Source organism: Salvelinus alpinus, chromosome 15 (assembly GCF_045679555.1).
Source record: "Salvelinus alpinus chromosome 15, SLU_Salpinus.1, whole genome shotgun sequence".
In the NCBI taxonomy this organism is placed as follows: domain Eukaryota; kingdom Metazoa; phylum Chordata; class Actinopteri; order Salmoniformes; family Salmonidae; genus Salvelinus; species Salvelinus alpinus.
This window is the reverse complement of record NC_092100.1, coordinates 10036886-10061986: the sequence shown is the minus strand read 5'-3', so window position 1 is coordinate 10061986 and position 25101 is coordinate 10036886. Positions and strand designations below refer to the sequence as shown.

At 40.0% G+C, this 25101-nt stretch overlaps 2 protein-coding genes and 2 long non-coding RNA genes across 5 annotated transcripts; all 4 read right to left on the bottom strand.

The window, feature by feature from the left end:
• Positions 1–838: 838 nt before the first annotated feature.
• On the bottom strand, positions 839–7514 carry LOC139539465 (serine-rich adhesin for platelets-like). The gene is made up of 4 exons (XM_071342438.1): positions 7082–7514; positions 1994–5627; positions 1739–1826; positions 839–1396 (listed from the first exon to the last, which is right to left on the bottom strand). The coding sequence occupies exons 1-4, from the start codon at positions 7426–7428 to the stop codon at positions 1227–1229; spliced, it is 4239 nt and encodes a 1412-aa protein (XP_071198539.1). The 5' UTR covers positions 7429–7514; the 3' UTR covers positions 839–1226.
• A 625-nt stretch (positions 7515–8139) lies between these two features.
• On the bottom strand, positions 8140–9076 carry LOC139539466 (uncharacterized). The gene is made up of 3 exons (XR_011667953.1): positions 8847–9076; positions 8503–8578; positions 8140–8251 (listed from the first exon to the last, which is right to left on the bottom strand). It is a non-coding gene; the product is annotated as an uncharacterized lncRNA (long non-coding RNA).
• Positions 9077–14954: 5878 nt separating this feature from the next.
• LOC139539464 (uncharacterized) lies at positions 14955–15884 on the bottom strand. The gene is made up of 3 exons (XR_011667952.1): positions 15747–15884; positions 15493–15580; positions 14955–15150 (listed from the first exon to the last, which is right to left on the bottom strand). It is a non-coding gene; the product is annotated as an uncharacterized lncRNA (long non-coding RNA).
• Positions 15885–16279: 395 nt separating this feature from the next.
• LOC139539463 (serine-rich adhesin for platelets-like) lies at positions 16280–25019 on the bottom strand. Of its 2 annotated transcripts, XM_071342436.1 has the most exons (7): positions 24796–25019; positions 22512–22614; positions 22168–22243; positions 21809–21927; positions 21382–21418; positions 20841–21250; positions 16280–19381 (listed from the first exon to the last, which is right to left on the bottom strand). In XM_071342436.1, the coding sequence occupies exons 3-7, from the start codon at positions 22168–22170 to the stop codon at positions 16429–16431; spliced, it is 3522 nt and encodes a 1173-aa protein (XP_071198537.1). In that variant the 5' UTR covers positions 22171–22243; positions 22512–22614; positions 24796–25019; the 3' UTR covers positions 16280–16428. The 2 variants fall into 2 exon arrangements, with proteins under 2 accessions (XP_071198537.1, XP_071198538.1); XM_071342437.1 differs by lacking the exon at positions 24796–25019 and having other exon boundaries at positions 22512–22650.
• Between the last annotated feature and the right edge of the window lie 82 nt (positions 25020–25101).

Below are 25101 nucleotides of genomic sequence, written 5' to 3'. Positions count from 1 at the left end.
AAATATTAAGTTCTGCTTTTCTGATGTATCAAATACTTATGTCATGCAATAAAATGCAAATTAATTACTTAAAAATCATACAATGTGATTTTCTGGATTTTTGTTTTAGATTCCGTCTCTCATAGTTGAAGTGTACCTATGATAAAAATTACAGACCTCTACATGCTTTGTAAGTAGGAAAACCTGCAAAATCGTCAGTGTATCAAATACTTGTTCTCCCCACTGTATATAGTATGGTGATATATATATAGTATGGTGATATATATATAGTGTGGTGGTATATATTATGGTGGTATATATTATGGTGATATATATATATAGTATGGTGATATATATATTAAGTATGGTGATATATAGTGTGGTGGTATATAGTGTGGTGGTATATAGTATGGTGATATATATATATAGTATGGTGATATATATATATGGTATGGTGATATATATATAGTTCATGCTGAACTAGTGACATTCTGGATAGGCCTAAAAAAAGATATTGAAAACATTTTCACGAAAAAGTGCTGATTTTTTCCCCTTCAAATTCGTGACCCAAAAACGGTGACTCTGGTCATGCCGAACTAGCGACATTCTGGATAGGCCCCCCAAAAAAATTAAAAACCATTTTCACGAAAAAGTACAGGTTTTTTTCTCTTCAAATTCGTGACAAAAAAACGGTGACTCCGGTCATGCCGAACTAGCGACATTCTGGATAGGCCTAAAAAAAGATATTAAAAACATTTTCACGAAAAAGTGCATTTTTTCTTGTTGGTACTGGTACTCCTTGTATATGTAAAGGATGTGAAATGGCTAGCTAGTTAGCGGGTACGCGCTAATAGCGTTTCAATCAGTTACGTCACTTGCTCTGAAACCTAGAAGTAGTGTTGCCCCTTGCTCTGCAAGGGCCGCGGCTTTTGTGGAGCGATGGGTAACGACGCTTCGTGGGTGTCAGTTGTTGATGTGTGCAGAGGGTCCCTGGTTCGCGCCCGGGTCGGGGCGAGGGGACGGTCTAAAGTTATACTGTTACATATATAGCCTTGTTATTGTTATTGTGTTACTATTTAGAAAATATTTTCTTACTTTTTAACTCTGCATTGTTGGGAATGGGCTCGTAATAAAGCATCTCACAGTAAAGTCTACACCTGTTGTTTTCGGCATATGTGACCAATACGATTCGATTTTGATTTGAACAAATGAATGCTCTTGTTGTTTTAATGAGGAATTTAATTAAATCATTTGCTTTTCCTTGAAGATTTGAATGGGCTGGAAAAGCCTTTCGTGATGGCTCTACACAATCTGGTGAAAAGGGAAGGTTTGCGACTCTTCTCTTCAAGTGGGAAGGACGATGCAATATCATAATTTCCCTCTGGAGCAAAGGAGCCATGAGAATTTGTCATCGACTCTGCAAAGAAAGACCATCCAGTATGTCATCAATTTACATTTTTAGTCATTTAGCAGACGCTCTTATCCAGAGCGACTTACAGGAGCAATTAGGATTAAGTGCCTTGCTCAAGAGCACATTGACAGATTTTGCATAGTGAGCTCAGGGATTCTGAACCAGCAACCTATCGGTTACTGGCCCAACCTCTTAACCCACTAGGCTACCACCCAGCCCGCAGTACAGTATGTCATAGGTAACAACTCAGAGGAGAGTACAATGTCTTTCCAAATGAATTAGTTGAACGGTAAAGTAATAATATCTTAGTCTTGACTGAGCAGCAGCCTAAACAACAGCAGGGCTTACCTGTAAAGTACACAGTAGGGGAAGTGTTCTGAGGCTGGTACTCCAGACACTCTTGAGGACAGAGGTTCTTACTAACTTTCTTGGAACCCTGGTTGGTGGGAAAAGGCACAGTAAAACAAACTGGAAAATTGTTCGATATCTTAAAGTACAGCATATCAATTGCAAAGAAGCAGTGCAATGCCATGACCCAAAGAATCATATATCTCATAAAGGTCAACAGCAGTGTTATTCATGAAAGATGTATGTGTACTATACCTTTGTGTTAAAGGTGAGGACCTGCTCTCCAGTACTGCTGATGGTATCCCTTGCCAAATCAAACACGCCATCTACAATGTCACTGGTGGCCACGCTGGTAGTGGACTCAAAATAACATTTAGCAGTGGCTTTGGTGATCATTTGAAGAATGACCATACAAGTAGAAGTCTTTGGATCGTTCTGGACTGAAACATTAAAGTTTATATTTTCATACTCATCTGACCACTGTTTTAGGAAGGCCTTCACTGTCTCTTCAGCAAATATCTGGAGAAGATGGGAGGAGAGCTTCTTGGATATGGCACATTGTTCCTTTCCCCATTTCAGCCTTGAAAGAATGGAGTCTGAAACACTTTTGGCTGCTTCCAATGTTAAGACATGTGGAGTGCTGTGGCTGTCCTGAATGGCTATCACTTTATCCACCAATTCATGACTGAAAATGTGGATGGTCCAAGTGGAAATTATTTTTCTCAATTTCCTAACAGCAGAACGGAGGTCGTCAAGATGAGAAGCACCCTGTCCATTTTCCTGTGTGTTCTCAACACTTTCCACCATAATGTTCACTACCACCCCAGCAGCTTGCCTGACTTTGTCAACAAAGGTTAGAGGAAGTAAGTCCTCTGTGTGAATGAAGTCCTCAATGATTGTGTTTCTTACAATGGGAAAGTCAATCTGAGCAGGAAACTCAGTGGGTATGGGAGTCCCGGGTAAAGCAAAGTGCCATTGCGACTGCCTTGATTTTGAAGTAGGTGTTGGAGAGATGGAGGAGCGTGAAGAAGAGGGCTTTCTTGTCTTTTGGCTGGCAGCACTCCTACAACGGATCGTGCCAATATCCTCCAGCATGGATCCTGAGAGCTCAGTGGTTTTAGGTAATAATTTATGCGGAATGTCCACACAGGCATCTTTTCCACCAGGTGTAACACTGCTCTGGTTGACCTCAAGATGGCCGAGATTAGCTCTCAGTGATGCAGAACTGCTTTGATATGTAAACATTTTGATTGAATCAAAAGTTGTGTCTGATCTTTGAAGATCTTTTCTGATAATCTGCTTAATCTTACTTTGCAGACTGTGGTAGATGTTACGAGCAACAGACCAGATCCTTTTCTCAGAAACCTGTCCAGTGGTGAGCAGGGAGGTTCCAGATACCATGTCAGATGAATGGGTGGTCTGGGTGAGCTCCTGCTGGTCCTTCACCATGGTTTGTATAATATCAGTAGATGTGGTGGATGTAGATACAGACTGATCTGTTGTACCTTCCTCCACAATGTTAAATGATCTAGAGAGGACCTCACTCACTCCTTTCTCAGCTTTGGTTTGGAACTCATGACTAGAGAGTTCCTGGAGGCTCTTTGTTGAAAGACTATGGGAAGATGCAATGCCTTTGGAGGCAGCCGCGCTGCAATCTAGACTTACTGGAGAGGTTCGCTCAGGAGAATCTTGGAGACGTTCAAACATGTCTTCACATGGTGTTGGGGACCTTGACCAGGAGATGTTATTCAGCTGAGACAGAACACCACCTACCAACACGTTGACCTCAAGGGACATATCAGATATTTTCTTTCCTACTGTGGAGAAGCAAGGTGCATTTGATGTCTGATCCTCGCATGAGGTCAAGATAGTTGAAATGACCTCTTTGGTACTATTGGTCAGTAGAGCCTCGTCTGTTTCAGTCCAGAGAAGTTTTGAACTCTCGCTGACACCCCTGTGTAGAGCCACTTCAAGGTTCAAACTGGGCAAGTGAGGCACACTCTTACTAGCTTGCCTCAAGTCCTGGCTTGCCAAACAAATGTGCTCCTTAGTCCCAAGATGTTCAGAGTCCTCTGTGGGTATATGACTGGACATTCTGCTCAGCATGTCTGACCTCCGCTGGTGAATGGTGAAGTCCTTTAATGTCTTCTTAATATTGTTATATAAACTAGTGGTAGCTGACCAGATCCTGCTCTGTAGCTTTTGTGCTTTTTCCAGGAGGTCAGGTTCTCTCTCCTCTACTTCTGCAGGTTGCGCCAAGCTCTGCAGGTCTTCCACAAATGTGTCAATGATGCCAAAGGCAGCAGAATCTGCACAAATATCCTTTGACCATGTGTACCGGTTTTGAATGGAACCAGACCTGGACGCTACAGAATAAGCAGGCTTTGCACTAGTTAAGCTACTGGTGGACTTTTCAACTAGGAACTCACTCACTGCTTGAGTGGCGTTTCTCTTGAATTCCTCACTTGAGAGTTTTTTCATGCAATTTAACAGACTGGTCAAAGAAGCTGTGGCATTACTTCTGCTGTCCTCAATTTGAGAGGGGAACTCACATACTATTGATGATGAGGCCCTGGAATGGGAGATATCCCCAAGCTGAGCCAGAACACCTTCTACAAATTGTTGTCTCTCAATAGAGAAGTCTGATCCTTTTTCTCCAACAGTGTACAGGGGGTCCTCCTTTGACATCTCAGTGTTGTACAAGACCAGAAGCTCTGAGATGACTTCTTTGGTGCAAGTTGTCAGAAGGAGCTTGCTTTCTTCTGAGTCAGTTTGTGCCCAAAGAAGTTTTGAGCTCTCACTTAGGCCTCTTTGTAAAGTAACTTCACCAGTGGACTCTGGCAACTGAGGCTCACTCTTACTGGGCCTATATTTCATGTCTAAGCAAGGAAGTGGAACTGTCTCCTTAAACTCAGCATTTGTGATGTTGTCATCAGATGTGACAATGCTCTTTAAGGCACATCGCTGAAGCTTGCCGAAATAATCTTTCAAGTTGTTTTGGATGCTGTGGTAGATATGAGCAGCAGCAGACCAGGCACTCTTCTGTTGCGGACTCTCTTCAGATTCAGCCAAGGACTTCATATCTGACACGAAAGTCTTAACAACTACTGACGCTGCTGAGCCCACTGGGTGAATTGACTCTGTCTTTACAATGCCAGACAATGTTTGACCTGATACAGCACCTGTTAACTCAGACTGAACGACTGAACTAGGAAAGCTCAAACTACTGACTTTTTTGGCAAGAACTCCACTCACTGCTTGCATTGCTGATGTTAGAAACAGCCGGCTGGAGAGTTTTTGGATGCTCTTAGATGTGAGCGTGCAGGAGGAACCAGATTCACTAATATTGTAGCTGCTCTCGTATTTCCTTATCAGGGCATCAAGATCGTCAATGAAGCCAACATGCGATGCCAAAAACGTGATCTTGTCCTTCAGAACTTCCAGCAAACTCTGTTCGTTCTCGTCAACAAAAGCCACCTTTGTGTCAGAGATGGTGCTCATGACTTGCCCTGTTAGACTCTTGCTCTCTTGGTCAACTTTTTCAAGTTTAGCAGCCAGCTCTCTCACCATGCTTTCAGTCACCTTGGTCTCCGAGTCTCCCCTTCTTCCAGATGTCACTAGAGAGGTTTGACTTGCGGAGGCACTCTTAACGACCAGTGATACGGCCGACTTGACATCTTTAGCCAACTCTGCCATTACAGCAGAGATTAGCATCATAGAGCCTGCACTTCCAGATGGAGAATCGGACATGCATGCAAGTTTGGAGAGAGAACCTTGCAGGCTGTCCTGCACACAGGTGACGAGGGTGTCCTCTGAGAGACCTAAAAGGACATGTAGAGACTCAGAGTTGGTTGTTTTCTTCTGCACCTCAGACAGAGAGGTTTGAGACCTTGAACAAAAAACAGATATCATCAAAGTCAAACAAATAATATGTAAGGCTGTGATGCACGTTCAGTGTGTCAAATACATCTGCACCATTGAAAACAATGAGGAAAACACTGCCGTTTCTCTGAGAAAAAACCTTAGTGTGATGTCAGCCTAACTGCTTAATTTCTAAAGCCCAATAAAATGTTTTTTGTAAAAGTAATTTGTATTGAAACTGGCCTGTAGATATCTATCTATCCTGGCAATATCTATCCTCTGCAAAATCCAAATTGCTATAAACTTCAAATACTGTAACTTCTAATAACTTCAAGGACAATCGTAAATACCAGGCAGTTTGAAGAAATGTTAAAGGGAAATGTCTAAATGTTTCAACTTCATATTTATCATCTCCAGCACCACCCCAACATCAGCATATGTGAAAAATTGGCATTTCTATGTTTTGTAGTAAAAAAGAGGAAGATAAGTGTTTTCTATGACATCATCAACCAATTAGTAGGCTATGCCTACTCATAATTGGTTAAAATCACACGATGCACACTGATGATGTCATTAGAATCTAGAGCTGAGCATTTAACCAACATTTTTGTTATTTTTTGGTTTTTAAACAATTAATTGACCGACGTCGGCTCAATTATTTGAATTCCATATATTTATTTATTTTCTTCTTCTGTGAGCTCGATGCTCAGTTTCTGTAGAGATAAATCAGATCAAGCACGAACTATGCAATGTAGTAGGGAGTTGTAGTTTCCAACAGGCCAATATTCTACATAGTGTAGAACAGAAAATATGGTCACTCATTCCCATAATCCATTGCACGCCCGCTTATTTGTTCACTCTGTGTGGAGCAGATACGGTGACCTCATTGACTGAGACAGAGAGACGAGAGAATGCGTGAGAGCGATAAAAAGCAGTTGCTTTGTGAGGTTTCTCTACCTGGAAATACATGATCTAAGTGATTGATAGTTGGTATTCAGCAGTCATAAAAGTATGCCTTATTTACTTAGAAGAACTACTAAAATAGTGATTTTGTCAGACAGCATAGGCAGCAGCTCTATAGAGATGAGTTGATGACTTGGAATTAAATAATAAAGTAATCAAATAAATATTTGATATGAGAAAGTAAATGATGGTTAATAAGTGATAAGCAGTAATGGGCAGTCACTACCCAAATGGGACTTTTATTAATATTTTTATTCTGTGTTGTTACAGCATTCAACCCACATAATCCATAGTGCATTCAATATCTAAAAAAATTACTGAAATCGAAAACCGTGATTATTTTTTAAATATTTGAATCGAAACCAAATCAACCTCAAAAAGCAGTAATCTCTCAGCACTATTGGAAACAGTTACGTTCCTCTATCTTTTTTTACTACAAAGCAGGGAAATGTGTAATTTCCACATATGGTGATGCTGGAGATGAATATGAAGTTGTTACATTTCCCTTTAAGAACATACCTCATGGCCCCCTTGGGCAGGTAGCTTCCACTGCCCAGACTGCCCATCTCCTTAGTCAGGTAAAACTCCTTGAACTTAAGTTGTTGTGATTCCTGCTCTTCTTCCTCTTTTTGCTCCATACAGTTGGAGGAAGGGTAGGGAGTCGGGATGCGAAAGCTATTGTAAGACTTTCGACTGCCTGGCCTCTTAGGTACACCAGCCTCAGTAAATCTCACTCGGGATTTGGTTTTAGCCTTATCGTCTAACAGGCTGGTGAGTGACGCTGTGAGAGATCTCTGTGACAATTGAGAGGCAGCAGCATCTTGGATGCCCAGTAGTTCGTAAAGACCTGGGATGATGATCTGCATCAGCTTGTCCGATAAAAACTGGTCAATCCTCAGACACAAGCCGGCAAGCTGTTGTTTTGTCAGCTGTATTCCAGAAACAGAAGAAGTGTTTTAAAATGTTGCATAGTGCATCTTTCAAAAGCTTATGAACAAGGTTAAACATTAGGCAGAGTTTTCATGGTAATCTGATTAAATTGTCAGTAACATGATCTTACCGGGTCAAACATGCCCTCACGAATCCCCCTCCATTGCCTGAAAACAATATTGTTAGAAATGTTGTCATATCAGGATGCCTTAGAAATGTTGTCATATCAGGATGCTTTAGAAATGTTATCATATCAGGATGCCTTAGAAATGTTGTCATATCAGGATGCCTTAGAAATGTTGTCATATCAGGATGCCTTAGAAATGTTGTCATATCAGGATGCCTTAGAAATGTTGTCATATCCGGATGCCTTAGAAATGTTGTCATATCCGGATGCCTTAGAAATGTTGTCATATCCGGATGCCTTAGAAATGTTGTCATATCAGGATGCGTGGCAGAATTGTTTTTATTTAAATATTTGCCTGACGGTGAAGTTATACTTGCTTTGTGTCAGTTGTTTTGGCAAAATTGCAATGTGACAACTTTTCTAGCACTGAATTTTTTTCTCTCCAATGAATCAGTTTCTAATTTGATCCTATTTCCTTGAAGGAGTGATAGTACCAAAGAAAACAGAACATACTTCTCAGTCAGGTTTTGAAGGAAGTCCATAAGTGTCAGATCTTCCACACTGTTGAGCTTCCCCTCTTCTGTGGTTTCCATCACTGAGGTTGCTCTGCTCCTGGCAGAATTGCTCTGCTCCTGGTAGAAATGTAATTATATTGCAAATAATCAACTTAATATCAAACTTAATATACAACAAATATCATAGTGAAATAATGATTAACTGTTAAAGAGTGGAGGAGCATTGGCAACGTTGGACCAATTAAACAACTGCAACACAACAGAGATGGTTGTGGTACTTCAACATTTCCAATGATAGCATCACTATAACATTTTATTGAATTAATGTTGAAATATGAAATGACGGTCAACTCAAAAGGTCAACTTACCATCTCATTGACAGCTTCAGAGGGCAGGAGGTCATCCACCACACAGACAGGCAGGTCTAGAGACTGGGACAAGGCTCTATGGTCATAACCAGGAGAGAATGGAAACAACATCAGAGCAATCCCAATGGCAGAATCTAACCACTGTCTTCATGTCAAAGACTCACTTAGTAGTTAATACATGGCCACAAATAATGAGGGGTTCAAATAGATCTGCTGGGGACTTGACCCTACAAATGACTCCAAGAATGATGCCTGACCTGCCCCATAACAAGTTCTCTCTTATTAGTCTCTCTCTCTTAATCTCCACACAACAATCTAACTGGACAGAGTGTGAGTGGCCTTACCTGACTGTCTCAGTGTCAGAAACATCATAGAACAATAAGACTATGTCTTCCAGGGACGTCTCAGCTACAGCAGAGGGGGCAAAGTCCGGGATGATCTCTCAAGCTGAAACAAAGTGACTGTATGTGAACCGAACCATTTCCCACTGGGCAAAAACTGGTTGAATCAACGTTGTTTCCACATCATTTCAACCCCCAAAAAGCTATGTGATGATATTTAATCAACGTAGAAAACTATTTCGATTTGCAAAAAGTAATCAACTTGCAAGGCATTTAGTCTTTTCTTCACCCAACTTTTAACCTAAATCCAGTAACATGGTGAAAAGTTTTGTTGATTTTACATTGAATTCACGTTAATTAACAACAACCAAACTTGAAATCAAAACCAGATGTTAAACTGACGTCTGTGCCCAGTGGGTTATGTTGATGGATCTGATCAATTACCTTAGTTCTGCTGGTATTATTAGCTGCATGAAAATACATCTGTGGAGTACAAATATTAGCTGCTTTCTGAAGGACAGCCAAGCTGATAGACAACATGGAACCTCCAGATAATTATGACATCATTGGAACACATGCACGTGTCACAAACACTTTGTCACTATAAAAAAGCAGTGTAGCAGTGCTGCCCAAGCTGGGGGGGTGGGACAATTTTATTAGGCTTTTATTCAGATTCACCAACAATGCTCTACTTGAAGTCAATGAGTAAACAAGCCTCAGCAATGTAGACACATCCCACTGGGCACACCATGTCATTTCAATGTGGAAATTTGGGTAATATTTGGTTGAGATGTTGATCAATGAGATTTTAACCTTTATTCATCCACTCAAAAAGATAATGAGAAGTTTGGGAATTAAACAATGTGTTATCACTATGCGTTCAACCATCTAAAAGCACAACCAAATTCCAATGGAAAAACAATGTCTGATTTCTGGTTTAGTTATCATCTAAATGTGTTATCACAGCGCTTTGAACCATTTAAAAGCACAACAAAGTTCAAATGGGAATACAATGTCAGATATTTTGTACTCATACAACAACTTAAATGTGTTATCAATGTGCTTTATCTAATAGTACAACCAAATGACCTGGATTGTAGTTGAGATTACATTAGAAGAGCATGGTGCAAGTGATCAATGCTGTTTGAGATTCTGCGCAGATTATTATAGCAATTGGGAAGATTTCCACCGATCTGCGACCTTAGAATGCTATTTTTTTTGTTCTTTTTTTTCACCTTTATTTAACCAGGTAGGCCAGTTGAGAACAAGTTCTCATTTACAACTGCGACCTGGCCAAGATGAAGCAAAGCAGTGCGACCAAAAACAACAACACAGAGTTACACATGTCACTACCTTGAACATGCACGCTTTGTCAAAATGTGTTACTCATTTTAAGGTTGAATAAATACTGTTCCATTAGTTTGTAAGTTAGCCTAAAGTTCAGCCTATCTACTGTATTACTAAAGTAATATTGAATTGTGTTTGGTTGACAACGAAACCAAATATCAACATTTGAAGGAGAAGTATCTTCTGCTTGGATAGTTCCTTCTGTGCCACTGACTTAGTATGGCTTTAATTCCAGTTTGTCTAAAAATTAATCATTTACATGTTAGATTCACGTCTCCATCTCAACCAAAAATCGAAGTTAAAGAACAGGACTAAATTAAATCAAATCAAACTTTAAATGCACTTTAAATCAAGTTTGATTTGATTTAGTCCTATTCTTTAACTTAGATTTTTGGTTGAGATGGAGACGTGAATCCAAAATGTTAATGATTAACTTGAAGATTCAATGTGAAATCAACCAAAGCTTGAGACACTAGGCCTATACTGTATGCATTGTCTATTAGTTGAACTCTGGGTTGAATTGAAACAATAGCTGTTGATGACTTTGCAAATGCTATATAGGCTTTTACAAAGTATGGTTACATCTCATTTGCTTTGTCAAACCTGCCCCTTGGAATGACTTCGATATTAACACTGAATATATTTTGTTATTAAGAGATCTCTCAATAATAATTCTCACAATAGCATATTGGTAGTAGTCAGTGACATATCAAAGCTAAGCAGGGCTGGGTGTAGTTAAAACCCTTGATGGGGTTCGATTCCGGGCTGAGGTGCTGCCCAGCCTATTGTTTTTTTTCTGAAAGTGTATATAATGTTGAAAATCTGACATTGTTTCAAAGGTACAAATTCAACCTATTTTATATTAAGATGCTTGTGTTTCCAACTTCCCAAAGTTAGTAAACATCCAGAGTTTAGAGGTTGAAAACAGTGTAGGCCTATACCCCATTTTATCCACTACCACCCCCTCCCCTCCCCCACACACAATTTACATTTGACCAATATGTATGCAGCCCACCAGCCCTAATGCATGAACATGTTTTTTTCCTAGAAAATGTGGATTAAGAGACGCAAAATTATCCTTTTTGCTAGTTTCCTCTAAATAGGAGGGCAACATGACATTGACAAACCTTGTCATATCTGCTTTCACCGGGATTTAAAAACCCAGGCTTTCCTAAAATGTTAACCTCAGCCAGTCTAGAACCCAGGTGTGTCTGCAAAACACATGCACGCCTCCAAAAGGTTAATGGGTTCCCTATTGTTTTATCCCAGTACAAGAGGGGCAACTGGATTCAGGATCAAACACAAGCAGTCTTTAAGGTATATCATATTACAGTTTAGGCCTACCTTATTATTTTCTTCCATCTGGCAATATCATTTTAAGGAATTAAATCTGTTTTGTTGCTAGTGTTATTATTAACTGTAGGAAAATACAGCTGTAGAGTACAAGAATCAGCTACTTTCTGAAGGACAGCCAAGCTGATAGACAATTTAGAACCTACAGACAATTATGACAAAATTGGAACGCATGAAAGTGTCACAAACGCCTTGTTATTTTCGGGAGTGGCTCCGCATTCGTGACCGGATCTCTGATTTCTATTGCCCAGTATCCGTTAGTGCGCAAATTCTCGCGGGAATTTGGGATTAATATTTTTCTCATGCCGAAACCGGATTAGATACATACCGGTAGTTAAATGACAAAAATGATTATATTCGCAATGTCATTAAGCAAAAAACAAACAAACAAAACATAAATAGCTACTACAGTTTAGAAACGTGATTTTGCCATCAGTTCAGTACGATGTGTTTGTTGCTAGCGACGCTAGTCAGCATAGGCTGTTACATGATAAGAAGTTCGCTTTAGGGAATTAGCTACCCATTAGCCAGCCTAACAAACTGTCAAATCCAATGGAAACGGATGCAACCCTGCTGCTAAATAAGAGCTAGCTAGATGACCAGTGGTGACAGTGAGGTCCCTATGAGTTTCAAGGCTTTAATAAGTGCTATCGTGCAGAAATAGCGTATAAAATACTGGTTGATGAGCTAGCTAAATTAGCTAGCAAGACAGATATGACCGTTAATAGCGTGCACTTGTAACAGGGTTCTATTGGTGATTCCCCTTGCCACTTTATTGTTAAGCCAATGGGTTTTTGGTTTTAGTTTTGTCTTGCCTTCACCTACTCAACATGGCATCTTATTGGCTGGTTTGCGTAGCTTGCTTACGAGGGAGGATGTTTCAGTTAGAATCGTCCCAGTGAACAAGCACCAAACCAGCGGTAAGTTGTTGGTTGCAAAGCACTGTACGTCAAAAATGATTTTTATACTCCCAAGTGATGATTTAAATGTACAATTTATATCAATCTGTTTGTAAATGTTATTCGAACATCACAAATAAGATGCAGTGTTTTTTTGGAGAATATTGGTTGTGCATTTTGTTGTAAAGAATTCCCGCCAATACTAGCTAGCAACTTACTGTGTCTGGTGGGGGGGTCATATATTTTGTACAGTGCGTGAGTGCAGAGTTTGGATGGTGAGCCGTGCATTGCATGACGTGCAATTTTGTGCTGTTCCTATCAGGTACATTGTTAAAGATATTATATTGTATATTGTAATTGTATTATTTTGGTAACTACAGCCCAGTGAACAAGCACCAAACCAGCGTGCGTGAGTGCAGAGTTTGGATGGTGAGCCGTGCATTGCATGACGTGCAATTTTGTGCTGTTCCTATCAGAATAAATCTCAATGACTGGTGCTACACGTTGGAGTTCGTGTCGACGATTGATTGTACACAACGAAAGCAGAGTACTGTTACACACGCACAAATGCATGACGACACATTGTATTTAAGTGAAGAAGGCATGCAGTATGAGATCGCCCCACCAAGCTAGATAGTAGAGGGGTACAACAACGTCGGTACACAGATGCATAGCTCATACAATTATATTTTGCTCCAGTCAATGACTATACATGTTAAAAAATAAATACCTGCGTCAAATATATGGCATCGCACGCTAGTGCATAGCTGGCATGGATTAAACAAAAAAAACGGTGACCACTAGATGTCCTCGTATACCCACATTTAGATCAAATGTACTTGATTTTTCATCAGTAATGTGTGAATGACAAGCCCACTGAATCTAGTTGAATAATCTTTATACTCAGCAGGTAGAGGCCTAGGTACTTCAAATCAGTGCTTAATTTGAGCCGGATCATGCCAGAACAGGATCCGGCAGCCTTTCCGTTATGGACTGTGATATATATATATATATATATATAGTATGGTGATATATAGTGTGGTGATATATATATATATAGTATGGTGATATATATATATATAGTATGGTGATATATAGTATGGTGATATATAGTGTGGTGGTATATATATAGTATGGTGATATATATATATATATAGTATGGTGATATATATAGTATGGTGATATATATATATAGTATGGTGAGATATATATATATAGTATGGTGATATATAGTGTGGTGATATATATAGTGTGGTGGTATATATTATGGTGATATATATATAGTATGGTGATATATATATTAAGTATGGTGATATATAGTATGGTGATATATAGTGTGGTGGTATATAGTATGGTGATATATATAGTATGGTGATATATATATATAGTATGGTGATATATATATATAGTATGGTGATATATATAGTTCATGCTGAACTAGTGACATTCTGGATAGGCCTAAAAAAAGATAGTCAAAAAAAATTCACGAAAAAGTGCTGATTTTTCCCCCTTCATATTCGTGACCCAAAAACGGTGACTCCAGACATGCCGAACTAGCGACATTCTGGATAGGCCCCAAAAATTATTTTTAAACCATTTTCACGAAAAAGTACAGGTTTTTTTCTCTTCAAATTCGTGACAAAAACAAAAAAAAGAACTAGCGACAATCTGGATAAGCCTAAAAAATTATTAAAAACCATTTTCACTAAAAAGTGCAGATATTTTTTTTCAAATTCGTGACAAAAAAACGGTGACTTCGGTCATGCCGAACTAGCGACAATCTGGATAAGCCTAAAAAATTATTAAAAACCATTTTCACTAAGAAGTGCAGTTATTTTTTTTCAAATTCGTGACAAAAAACGGTGACTCCGGTCATGCCGAACTAGCGACATTCTGGATAGGCCTAAAAAAAGATATTAAAAACATTTTCACGAAAAATCACAGATTTTTTTCTTCTTCACCTTCGTGACCAAAAAACGGTGACATGCCGAACTAGCGACAATCTGGATAAGCCCAAAAAATTATTTTAAAACCATTTTCACGAAAAAGTGCATTTTTTTTTTCTTTCTTCGTGTTGGTACTGGTACTCCTTGTATATGTAACGGATGTGAAATGGCTAGCTAGTTAGCGGGTACGCGCTAATAGCGTTTCAATCAGTTACGTCACTTGCTCTGAAACCTAGAAGTAGTGTTGCCCCTTGCTCTGCTAGGGCCGCGGCTTTTGTGGAGCGATGGGTAACGACGCTTCGTGGGTGTCAGTTGTTGATGTGTGCAGAGGGTCCCTGGTTCGCGCCCGGGTCGGGGCGAGGGGACGGTCTAAAGTTATACTGTTACATATATAGCCTTGTTATTGTTATTGTGTTACTATTTAGAAAATATTTTCTTACTTTTTAACTCTGCATTGTTGGGAATGGGCTCGTAATAAAGCATCTCACAGTAAAGTCTACACCTGTTGTTTTCGGCATATGTGACCAATACGATTCGATTTTGATTTGAACAAATGAATGCTCTTGTTGTTTTAATGAGGAATTTAATTAAATCATTTGCTTTTCCTTGAAGATTTGAGTGGGCTGGAAAAGCCTTTCGTGATGGCTCTACACAATCTGGTGAAAAGGGAAGGTTTGCGACTCTTCTCTTCAAGTGGGAAGGACGATGCAATATCATAATTTCCCTCTGGAGCAAAGAAGCCATGAGAATTTGTCATCGACTCTGCAAAGAAAGACCATCCAGTATGTCATCAATTTACATTTTTAGTAATTTAGCAGACGCTCTTATCCAGAGCGACTTACAGGAGCAATTAGGATTAAGTGCCTTGCTCAAGAGCACATTGACAGATTTTGCATAGTGAGCTCAGGGATTCTGAACCAGCAACCTATCGGTTAGTGGCCCAACCTCTTAACCCACTAGGCTACCACCCAGCCCGCAGTACAGTATGTCATAGGTAACAACTCAGAGGAGAGTACAATGTCTTTCCAAATGAATTAGTTGAACGGTAAAGTAATAATATCTTAGTCTTGACTGAGCAGCAGCCTAAACAACAGCAGGGCTTACCTGTAAAGTACACAGTAGGGGAAGTGTTCTGAGGCTGGTACTCCAGAGACTCTTGAGGACAGAGGTTCTTACTAACTTTCTTGGAACCCTGGTTGGTGGGAAAAGGCACAGTAAAACAAACTGAAAAATGTTCGATATCTTAAAGTACAGCATATCAATTGCAAAGAAGCAGTGCAATGCCATGACCCAAAGAATCATATATCTCATAAAGGTCAACAGCAGTGTTATTCATGAAAGATGTATGTGTACTATACCTTTGTGTTAAAGGTGAGGACCTGCTCTCCAGTACTGCTGATGGTATCCCTTGCCAAATCAAACACGCCATCTACAATGTCACTGGTGGCCACGCTGGTAGTGGACTCAAAATAACATTTAGCAGTGGCTTTGGTGATCATTTGAAGAATGACCATACAAGTAGAAGTCTTTGGATCGTTCTGGACTGAAACATCAAAGTTTATATTTTCATACTCATCTGACCACTGTTTTAGGAAGCCCTTCACTGTCTCTTCAGCAAATATCTGGAGAAGATGGGAGGAGAGCTTCTTGGATATGGCACATTGTTCCTTTCCCCATTTCAGCCTTGAAAGAATGGAGTCTGAAACACTTTTGGCTGCTTCCAATGTTAAGACATGTGGAGTGCTGTGGCTGTCCTGAATGGCTATCACTTTATCCACCAATTCATGACTGAAAATGTGGATGGTCCAAGTGGAAATTATTTTTCTCAATTTCCTAACAGCAGAACGGAGGTCGTCAAGATGAGAAGCACCCTGTCCATTTTCCTGTGTGTTCTCAACACTTTCCACCATAATGTTCACTACCACCCCAGCAGCTTGCCTAACTTTGTCAACAAAGGTTAGAGGAAGTAAGTCCTCTGTGTGAATGAAGTCCTCAATGATTGTGTTTCTTACAATGGGAAAGTCAATCTGAGCAGGAAACTCAGTGGGTATGGGAGTCCCGGGTAAAGCAAAGTGCCATTGCTGACTGCCTTGATTTTGAAGTAGGTGTTGGAGAGATGGAGGAGCGTGAAGAAGAGGGCTTTCTTGTCTTTTGGCTGGCAGCACTCCTACAACGGATCATGCCATTATCCTCCAGCATGGATCCTGAGAGCTCAGTGGTTTTAGGTAGTAATTTATGCGGAATGTCCACACAGGCATCTTTTCCACCAGATGTAACACTGCTCTGGTTGACCTCAAGATGGCCGAGATTAGCTCTCAGTGATGCAGAACTGCTTTGATATGTAAACATTTTGATTGAATCAAGAGTTGTGTCTGATCTTTGAAGATCTTTTCTGATAATCTCCTTAATCTTACTTTGCAGACTGTGGTAGATGTTACGAGCAACAGACCAGATCCTTTTCTCAGAAACCTGTCCAGTGGTGAGCAGGGAGGTTCCAGATACCATGTCAGATGAATGGGTGGTCTGGGTGAGCTCCTGCTGGTCTTTCACCATGGTTTGTATAATATCAGTAGATGTGGTGGATGTAGATACAGACTGATCTGTTGTACCTTCCTCCACAATGTTAAATGATCTAGAGAGGACCTCACTCACTCCTTTCTCAGCTTTGGTTTGGAACTCATGACTAGAGAGTTTCTGGAGGCTCTTTGTTGAAAGACTATGGGAAGATGCAATGCCTTTGGAGGCAGCCGTGCTGCAATCTAGACTTACTGGAGAGGTTCGCTCAGGAGAATCTTGGAGACGTTCAAACATGTCTTCACATGGTGTTGGGGACCTTGACCAGGAGATGTTATTCAGCTGAGACAGAACACCACCTACCAACACGTTGACCTCAAGGGACATATCAGATATTTTCTTTCCTACTGTGGAGAAGCAAGGTGCATTTGATGTCTGATCCTCGCATGAGGTCAAGATTGTTGAAATGACCTCTTTGGTACTATTGGTCAGTAGAGCCTCGTCTGTTTCAGTCCAGAGAAGTTTTGAACTCTCGCTGACACCCCTGTGTAGAGCCACTTCAAGGTTCAAACTGGGCAAGTGAGGCACACTCTTACTAGCTTGCCTCAAGTCCTGGCTTGCCAAACAAATGTGCTCCTTAGTCCCAAGATGTTCAGAGTCCTCTGTGGGTATATGACTGGACATTCTGCTCAGCATGTCTGACCTCCGCTGGTGAATGGTGAAGTCCTTTAATGTCTTCTTAATATTGTTATATAAACTAGTGGTAGCTGACCAGATCCTGCTCTGTAGCTTTTGTGCTTTTTCCTGGAGGTCAGGTTCTCTCTCCTCTACTTCTGCAGGTTGCGCCAAGCTCTGCAGGTCTTCCACAAATGTGTCAATGATGCCAAAGGCAGCAGAATCTGCACAAATATCCTTTGACCATGTGTACCGGTTTTGAATGGAACCAGACCTGGACGCTACAGAATAAGCAGGCTTTGCACTAGTTAAGCTACTGGTGGACTTTTCAACTAGGAACTCACTCACTGCTTGAGTGGCGTTTCTCTTGAATTCCTCACTTGAGAGTTTTTTCATGCAATTTAACAGACTGGTCAAAGAAGCTGTGGCATTACTTCTGCTGTCCTCAATTTGAGAGGGGAACTCACATACTATTGATGATGAGGCCCTGGAATGGGAGATATCCCCAAGCTGAGCCAGAACACCTTCTACAAATTGTTGTCTCTCAATAGAGAAGTCTGATCCTTTTTCTCCAACAGTGTACAGGGGGTCCTCCTTTGACATCTCAGTGTTGTACAAGACCAGAAGCTCTGAGATGACTTCTTTGGTGCAAGTTGTCAGAAGGAGCTTGCTTTCTTCTGAGTCAGTTTGTGCCCAAAGAAGTTTTGAGCTCTCACTTAGGCCTCTTTGTAAAGTAACTTCACCAGTGGACTCTGGCAACTGAGGCTCACTCTTACTGGGCCTATATTTCATGTCTAAGCAAGGAAGTGGAACTGTCTCCTTAAACTCAGCATTTGTGATGTTGTCATCAGATGTGACAATGCTCTTTAAGGCACATCGCTGAAGCTTGCCGAAATAATCTTTCAAGTTGTTTTGGATGCTGTGGTAGATATGAGCAGCAGCAGACCAGGCACTCTTCTGTTGCGGACTCTCTTCAGATTCAGCCAAGGACTTCATATCTGACACGAAAGTCTTAACAACTACTGACGCTGCTGAGCCCACTGGGTGAATTGACTCTGTCTTTACAATGCCAGACAATGTTTGACCTGATACAGCACCTGTTAACTCAGACTGAACGACTGAACTAGGAAAGCTCAAACTACTGACTTTTTTGGCAAGAACTCCACTCACTGCTTGCATTGCTGATGTTAGAAACAGCCGGCTGGAGAGTTTTTGGATGCTCTTAGATGTGAGCGTGCAGGAGGAACCAGATTCACTAATATTGTAGCTGCTCTCGTATTTCCTTATCAGGGCATCAAGATCGTCAATGAAGCCAACATGCGATGCCAAAAACGTGATCTTGTCCTTCAGAACTTCCAGCAAACTCTGTTCGTTCTCGTCAACAAAAGCCACCTTTGTGTCAGAGATGGTGCTCATGACTTGCCCTGTTAGACTCTTGCTCTCTTGGTCAACTTTTTCAAGTTTAGCAGCCAGCTCTCTCACCATGCTTTCAGTCACCTTGGTCTCCGAGTCTCCCCTTCTTCCAGATGTCACTAGAGAGGTTTGACTTGCGGAGGCACTCTTAACGACCAGTGATACGGCCGACTTGACATCTTTAGCCAACTCTGCCATTACAGCAGGGATTAGCATCATAGAGCCTGCACTTCCAGATGGAGAATCGGACATGCATGCAAGTTTGGAGAGAGAACCTTGCAGGCTGTCCTGCACACAGGTGACGAGGGTGTCCTCTGAGAGACCTAAAAGGACATGTAGAGACTCAGAGTTGGTTGTTTTCTTCTGCACCTCAGACAGAGAGGTTTGAGACCTTGAACAAAAAACAGATATCATCAAAGTCAAACAAATAATATGTAAGGCTGTGATGCACGTTCAGTGTGTCAAATACATCTGCACCATTGAAAACAATGAGGAAAACACTGCTGTTTCTCTGAGAAAAAACATTAGTGTGATGTCAGCCTAACTGCTTAATTTCTAAAGCCCAATAAAATGTTTTTTGTAAAAGTAATTTGTATTGAAACTGGCCTGTAGATATCTATCTATCCTGGCAATATCTATCCTCTGCTAAATCCAAATTGCTATAAACTTCAAATACTGTAACTTCTAATAACTTCAAGGACAATCGTAAATACAAGGCAGTTTGAAGAAATGTTAAAGGGAAATGTCTAAATGTTTCAACTTCATATTCATCATCTCCAGCACCACCCCAACATCAGCATATGTGAAAAATTGGCATTTCTATGTTTTGTAGTACAAAAGAAAGAGGAAGATAAGTGTTTTCTATGACATCATCAACCAATTAGTAGGCTATGCCTACTCATAATTGGTTAAAATCACACGATGCACACTGATGATGTCATTAGAATCTAGAGCTGAGCATTTAACCAACATTTTTGTTATTTTTCGGTTTTTAAACAAATAATTGACCGACGTCGGCTCAATTATTTGAATTCCATATATTAAATTTTTTTCTTCTTCTGTGAGCTCGATGCTCAGTTTCTGTAGAGATAAATCAGATCAAGCACGAACTATGCAATGTAGTAGGGAGTTGTAGTTTCCAACAGGCCAATATTCTACATAGTTTAAAACAGAAAATATGGTCATTCATTCCCATAATCCATTGCACTCCCGCTTATTTGTCCACTCTGTGTGGAGCAGATACAGAGACCTCATTGACTGAGACGGAGAGACGAGAGAATGCATGAGAGCGATAAAAAGCAGTTGCTTTGCGAGGTTTCTCTACCTGGAAATACATGATCTAAGTGATTGATAGTTGGTATTCAGCAGTCCTAAAAGTATGCCTTATTTACTTAGAAGAACTACTAAAATAGTGATGTTGTCAGACAGCATAGGCAGCAGCTCTATAGAGATGAGTTGATGACTTGGAATGAAATAATAAAGTCATCAAATAAATATTTGATATGAGAAAGTAAATGATGGTTAATAAGTGATAAGCAGTAATGGGCAGTCACTACCCAAATGGGACTTTTATTAATAGTTTTATTCTGTGTTGTTACAGCATTCAACCCACATAATCCATAGTGCATTCAATATCTCAAAAAAATTATTGAAATCGAAAACCGTGATTATTTTTTAAATATTTGAATCGAAACCAAATCAACCTCAAAAAGCACTAATCTCTCAGCACTATTGGAAACAGTTACGTTCCTCTATCTTTTTTTACTACAAAGCAGGGAAATGTGTAATTTTCACATATGGTGATGCTGGAGATGAATATGAAGTTGTTAAATTTCCCTTTAAGAACATACCTCATGGCCCCCTTGGGCAGGTAGCTTCCACTGCCCAGACTGCCCATCTCCTTAGTCAGGTAAAACTCCTTGAACTTAAGTTGTTGTGATTCCTGCTCTTCTTCCTCTTTTTGCTCCATACAGTTGGAGGAAGGGTAGGGAGTCGGGATGCGAAAGCTATTGTAAGACTTTCGACTGCCTGGCCTCTTAGGTACACCAGCCTCAGTAAATCTCACTCGGGATTTGGTTTTAGCCTTATCGTCTAACAGGCTGGTGAGTGACGCTGTGAGAGATCTCTGTGACAATTGAGAGGAGGCAGCATCTTGGATGCCCAGTAGTTCGTAAAGACCTGGGATGATGATCTGCATCAGCTTGTCCGATAAAAACTGGTCAATCCTCAGACACAAGCCGGCAAGCTGTTGTTTTGTCAGCTGTATTCCAGAAACAGAACAAGTGTTTTAAAATGTTGCATAGTGCATCTTTCAAAAGCTTATGAACAAGGTTAAACATTAGGCAGAGTTTTCATGGTAATCTGATTAAATTGTCAGTAACATGATCTTACCGGGTCAAACATGCCCTCACGAATCCCCCTCCATTGCCTGAAAACAATATTGTTAGAAATGTTGTCATATCAGGATGCCTTAGAAATGTTGTCATATCAGGATGCCTTAGAAATGTTGTCATATCAGGATGCCTTAGAAATGTTGTCATATCAGGATGCCTTAGAAATGTTGTCATATCAGGATGCCTTAGAAATGTTGTCATATCAGGATGCCTTAGAAATGTTGTCATATCAGGATGCGTGGCAGAATTGTTTTTATTTAAATATTTGCCTGACGGTGAAGTTATACTTGCTTTGTGTCAGTTGTTTTGGCAAAATTGCAATGTGACAACTTTTCTAGCACTGAACATTTTTTTCCAATGAATCAGTTTCTAATTTGATCCTATTTCCTTGAAGGAGTGATAGTACCAAAGAAAACAGAACATACTTCTCAGTTAGGTTTTGAAGGAAGTCCATAAGTGTCAGATCTTCCACACTGTTGAGCTTCCCCTCTTCTGTGGTTTCCATCACTGAGGTTGCTCTGCTCCTGGCAGAATTGCTCTGCTCCTGGTAGAAATTTAATTATATTGCAAATAATCAAACTTAATATACAACAAATATCATACTGAAATAATGATTAACTGTTAAAGGGTGGAGGAGCATTGGCAACGTTGGACCAATTAAACAACTGCAACACAACAGAGATGGTTGTGGTACTTCAACATTTCCAATGATAGCATCACTATAACATTTTATTGAATTAATGTTGAAATATGAAATGACGGTCAACTCAAAAGGTCAACTTACCATCTCATTGACAGCTTCAGAGGGCAGGAGGTCATCCACCACACAGACAGGCAGGTCTAGAGACTGGGACAAGGCTCTATGGTCATAACCAGGAGAGAATGGAAACAACATCAGAGCAATCCCAATGGCAGAATCTAACCACTGTCTTCATGTCAAAGACTCACTTAGTAGTTAATACATGGCCACAAATAATGAGGGGTTCAAATAGATCTGCTGGGGACTTGACCCTACAAATGACTCCAAGAATGATGCCTGACCTGCCCCATAACAAGTTCTCTCTTATTAGTCTCTCTCTCTTAATCTCCACACAACAATCTAACTGGACAGAGTGTGAGTGGCCTTACCTGACTGTCTCAGTGTCAGAAACATCATAGAACAATAAGACTATGTCTTCCAGGGACGTCTCAGCTACAGCAGAGGGGGCAAAGTCCGGGATGATCTCTCAAGCTGAAACAAAGTGACTGTATGTGAACTGAACCATTTCCCACTGGGCAAAAACTGGTTGAATCAACGTTGTTTCCACATCATTTCAACCCCCAAAAAGCTATGTGATGATATTTAATCAACCTAGAAAACTAATTGGATTTGCAAAAAGTAATCAACTTGAAAGGCATTTAGTCTTTTCTTCACCCAACTTTTAACCTAAATCCAGTGACATGGTGAAACGTTTTGTTGATTTTACATTGAATTCACGTTAGTTAACAACAACCAAACTTTAAATCAAAACCAGATGTTAAACTGACGTCTGTGCCCAGTGGGTTATGTTGATGGATCTGATCAATTACCTTAGTTCTGCTGGTATTATTAGCTGCATGAAAATACATCTGTGGAGTACAAATATTAGCTGCTTTCTGAAGGACAGCCAAGCTGATAGACAACATGGAACCTCCAGATAATTATGACATCATTGGAACACATGCACGTGTCACAAACACTTTGTCACTATAAAAAAGCAGTGTAGCAGTGCTGCCCAAGCTTGGGGGGTGGGACAATTTTATTAGGCTTTTATTCAGATTCACCAACAATGCTCTACTTGAAGTCAATGAGTAAACAAGCCTCAGCAATGTAGACACATCCCACTGGGCACACCATGTCAATTCAACGTGGAAATTTGGGTAATATTTGGTTGAGATGTTGATCAATGAGATTTTAACCTTTATTCATCCACTCAAAAAGAAGTTTGGGAAATAAACAATGTGGTATCACTACGCGTTCAACCATCTAAAAGCACAACCAAATTCCAATGGAAAAACAATGTCTGATTTCTGGTTTATCATCTAAATGTGTTATCACAGCGCTTTGAACCATTTAAAAGCACAACAAAGTTCAAATGGGAATACAATGTCAGATATTTTGTTTGTAAGTTAGCCTAAAGTTCAGCCTATCTACTCTATTACTAAAGTAATATTGAATTGTGTTTGGTTGACAATGAAACCAAATATCAACATTTGAAGGAGAAGTATCTTCTGCTTGGATAGTTCCTTCTGTGCCACTGACTTAGTATGGCTTTAATTCCAGTTTGTCTAAAAATGTATCATTTACATGTTAGATTCACGTCTCCATCTCAACCAAAAATCTAAGTTAAAGAACAGGACTAAATTAAATCAAATCAAACTTTAAATGCACTTTAAATCAAGTTTGATTTGATTTAGTCCTATTCTTTAACTTAGATTTTTGGTTGAGATGGAGACGTGAATCCAAAATGTTAATGATTAACTTGAAGATTCAATTTGAAATCAACCAAAGCTTGAGACACTAGGCCTATACTGTATGCATTGTCTATTAGTTGAACTCTGGGTTGAATTGAAACAATAGCTGTTGATGACTTTGCAAATGCTATATAGGCTTTTACAAAGTATGGTTACATCTCATTTGCTTTGTCAAACCTACCCCTTGGAATGACTTCGATATTAACACTGAATATATTTTGTTATTAAGAGATCTCTCAATAATAATTCTCACAATAGCATATTGGTAGTAGTCAGTGACATATCAAAGCTAAGCAGGGCTGGGTGTAGTTAAAACCCTGGATGGGGTTCGATCCCGGGCTGAGGTGCTGCCCAGCCTATTGTTTTTTTTCTGAAAGTGTATATAATGTTGAAAATCTGACATTGTTTCAAAGGTACAAATTCAACCTATTTTATATTAAGATGCTTGTGTTTCCAACTTCCCAAAGTTAGTAAACATCCAGAGTTTAGAGGTTGAAAACAGTGTAGGCCTATACCCCATTTTATCCACTACCCCCCTCCCCCACACACACACACACACTTTACATTTGACCAATATGTATGCAGCCCACCAGCCCTAAAGCATGAACATGTTTTTTTCCTAGAAAATGTGGATTAAGAGAAGCAAAATTATCCTTTTCGCTAGTTTCATCTAAATAGGGGGGCAACATGACATTGACAAACCTTGTCATATCGGCTTTCACCGGGATTTAAAAACCCAGGCTTTCCTAAAATGTTTACCTCAGCCAGTCTAGAACCCAGGTGTGTCTGCAAAACACATGCACGCCTCCATAAGGTTCATGGGTTCCCTATTGTTTTATCCCAGTACAAGAGGGGCAACTGGATTCAGGATCAAACACAAGCAGTCTTTAAGGTATATCTTATTACAGTTTAGGCCTACCTTATTATTTTCTTCCATCTGGCAATATCGTTTTAAGGAATTAAATCTGTTTTGTTGCTAGTATTATTATTAACTGTAGGAAAATACCGCTGTAGAGTACAAGTATTAGCTACTTTCTGAAGGACAGCCAAGCTGATAGACAATTTAGAACCTACAGACAATTATGACAAAATTGGAACGCATGAAAGTGTCACAAACACCTTGTTATTTTCGGGAGTGGCTCCGCATTCGTGACCGGATCTCTTATTTCTATTGCCCAGTATCCGTCAGTGCGCAAATTCTCGCGGGAATTTGGGATTAATACTT